This window comes from Myotis davidii, unplaced genomic scaffold, assembly GCF_000327345.1.
Source record: "Myotis davidii unplaced genomic scaffold, ASM32734v1 scaffold223, whole genome shotgun sequence".
In the NCBI taxonomy this organism is placed as follows: Eukaryota; Metazoa; Chordata; class Mammalia; order Chiroptera; family Vespertilionidae; genus Myotis; species Myotis davidii.
Window position 1 is genome coordinate 1,230,105 of NW_006294609.1, and position 2,363 is coordinate 1,232,467.

The window sequence follows — 2,363 nt, forward strand, 5'->3', positions numbered from 1 at the left end:
CTGGAAGGCGTTCGGAGGCGTTCCTTCAATGACTTCCGCTCCATCCTCCCCAGCAATTTGCTGACCGTGTGTCAGGAGGGCACCTTGAAGAGGAAGACCAGCAGCGTGTCCAGCATCTCTCAGGTGTGGCTGCCCTCCCGGAAGAGAGCAGAGGAGAGAGGGCTTGTGAATTGCGCACATGGGGGAAAGGCCCACTTGTGTGTAGCTTGAGAAAACTTAGAAAACAAAATGTTCTCACTAGAATTCTCTTTAATATAAAAGGTTTCTTTGTCCTCTTTACAATTTATAAGTGATTTCATCTCCTAGTCATGAAGTGTTTGCTTCTTAGCAGGTGGGTGCCAAAATCTATTCCTGGTGGGAGACAGTTGGTGCCCTTAGGAAGTATCTAATTGACTCACGGAGAAAAGATGGACACGGAACTCAAGACTAATTCAGCTTAGTCATCAGATATAAAATGTTTGTCTAAACAGGAAGAATTTAATGATTTGGTATATAGTAGAGAGCACTGTAGGTAGGGCAGGTATCATGGAGGAGGTGATCCCTGAACCACAACTTGAAGTCCAACTACTATTGAGCTGGCAGAGAGAACCTTGTCTAAGACAAATCTGAGGTTTGACTGGCCTTTTCTGATCGGTAAATATGGTTGTGTGTTTCAGGTCAGCCCTGAACGGGGGATGCCCCCTCCCAGCTCCCCTGGAGGATCCGCCTTTCACTACTTTGAAGGTGGGCTTCACAACCTCATATTGACCTAGCACTTGGATAACAGGTTCATAGTGACTACTTGTGATGCCAGGGATGGTAACACTAATAATGCTCTGCTGTCATGCATCTAGAACAGCAGTGGGGAACCTTTTTTCTGCCAAGGCCATTTGGATATTTACAGTATCATTTGCGGGGCATAAAAAATTATCAACTTAAAAATTAGCTTGCTATATTTGATCAAACATTTACTTAACTCAACACTAATGCCTTGGCAGGGCCAGATCAAATGATTTCACAGGCCTTAAAACAGCCCATGGGCCTGTTCAAGAGTGTCACACATTTACTTATTTATTTATTGTAATTTTTTTTATTGATTTCAGAGAGAGGGTGCGGGGCATAAAAAATTATCATCTTAAAAATTAACTTGCTATATTTGATCAAACATTTAATTAACTCAACACTAATGCCTTGGCAGGGCCAGATCAAATGATTTCACAGGCCTTAAAACAGCCCATGGGCCTGTTCAAGAGTGTCACACATTTACTTATTTATTTATTGTAATTTTTTTTATTGATTTCAGAGAGAGGGATAGAAACATCAATGATGAGAGAGAATCATTGATCAGCTGACTCCTGCACACCCCTCCTGGGGATCGAGCCTGCAACCTGGGCCTTTGCTCTTGACCGGAATCGAACCGGGGACCCTTCAGTCCGCAGGCTGACGCTCTATCCATTGAGCCAAACCAGCTAGGGTGCCATTCCCTGTTTTAATTAGCATTTATTATGTTGGCCTCCAGCATCTCCACTCCTTTCAGTATTATTGCCCACCACATCCCCTTTGTTGTAAGTCGCTGGTTTGCTTTCTTGGGACCCATCCACCTTTAATCAGGTCAGTAGTGTCACCAGCATCATAGAACTGTACTCCAGCTTTTACACAATGGGAGTAAACTCAGTTCCTTGCTTTTTCTATGCTCTAGTGCTCAAAAAAAGTCATAAAATTTATTCTTCGGTTCTCTATAGATTGATATTATATGTCTAATATGAAAGTATCACAAGCTTATTTTTCAGTCATAGTCTTCTATCATTGTTTTTAAATAATGGATTTTCAAATGATTATATGCTTTTGGGCTTATTATCAATATGTTTTGGACGATTGACTGTTTTTGTTCTGATTTTGAAATTTCTAGTAATTTTAGTTCTAATTTTGGCGGTAAAATCTTTGGAGCCCTATGGTCCTCCACATCTCTCAACCTTTAAAAAGGTGTAATTCTTTTTTTTCTTCCCATATGTTGTTATATTGTCTATGTTGAAAATATTAGGCCATGATTATATCTGAGCCTTTGACATGAAACACCCCAGTGTGAGACATCACTCCCCAAGGATTTGTAATCTAGCCTTTACTTCTTTTTTTTCTCTTCTTTTTCTAAAAGAGCCTCTTTCTTTTTCTTTTTAAAAATATTTTTCATTTGCCCTAACTGGTTTGGCTCAGTGGATAGAGCGTCAGCTTGCAGTCTCAAGGGTCCCAGGTTCGATTCCGGTCAAGGGCATATACCTTGGTTGCGGGCACATCCCCAGTAGGGAGTGTGCAGGAGGCAGCTGATTAATGTTTCTCTCTCATCGATGTTTCTAACTCTCTATCCCTCTCCCTTCCTCTCTGTAAAA

At 41.3% G+C, this 2,363-nt stretch overlaps 1 protein-coding gene across 1 annotated transcript in view; it reads left to right on the top strand.

Moving 5' to 3' along the window:
* PI4KA (phosphatidylinositol 4-kinase, catalytic, alpha) overlaps positions 1–2,363 on the top strand; it is an 85,625-nt gene that overhangs the window by 12,904 nt on the left and 70,358 nt on the right. The window contains exons 6-7 of the mRNA XM_006768959.2: positions 1–123; positions 657–723. Coding sequence (XP_006769022.1) covers positions 1–123; positions 657–723 — 190 coding nt within the window. The remainder of the gene's footprint in view (positions 124–656; positions 724–2,363) is intronic.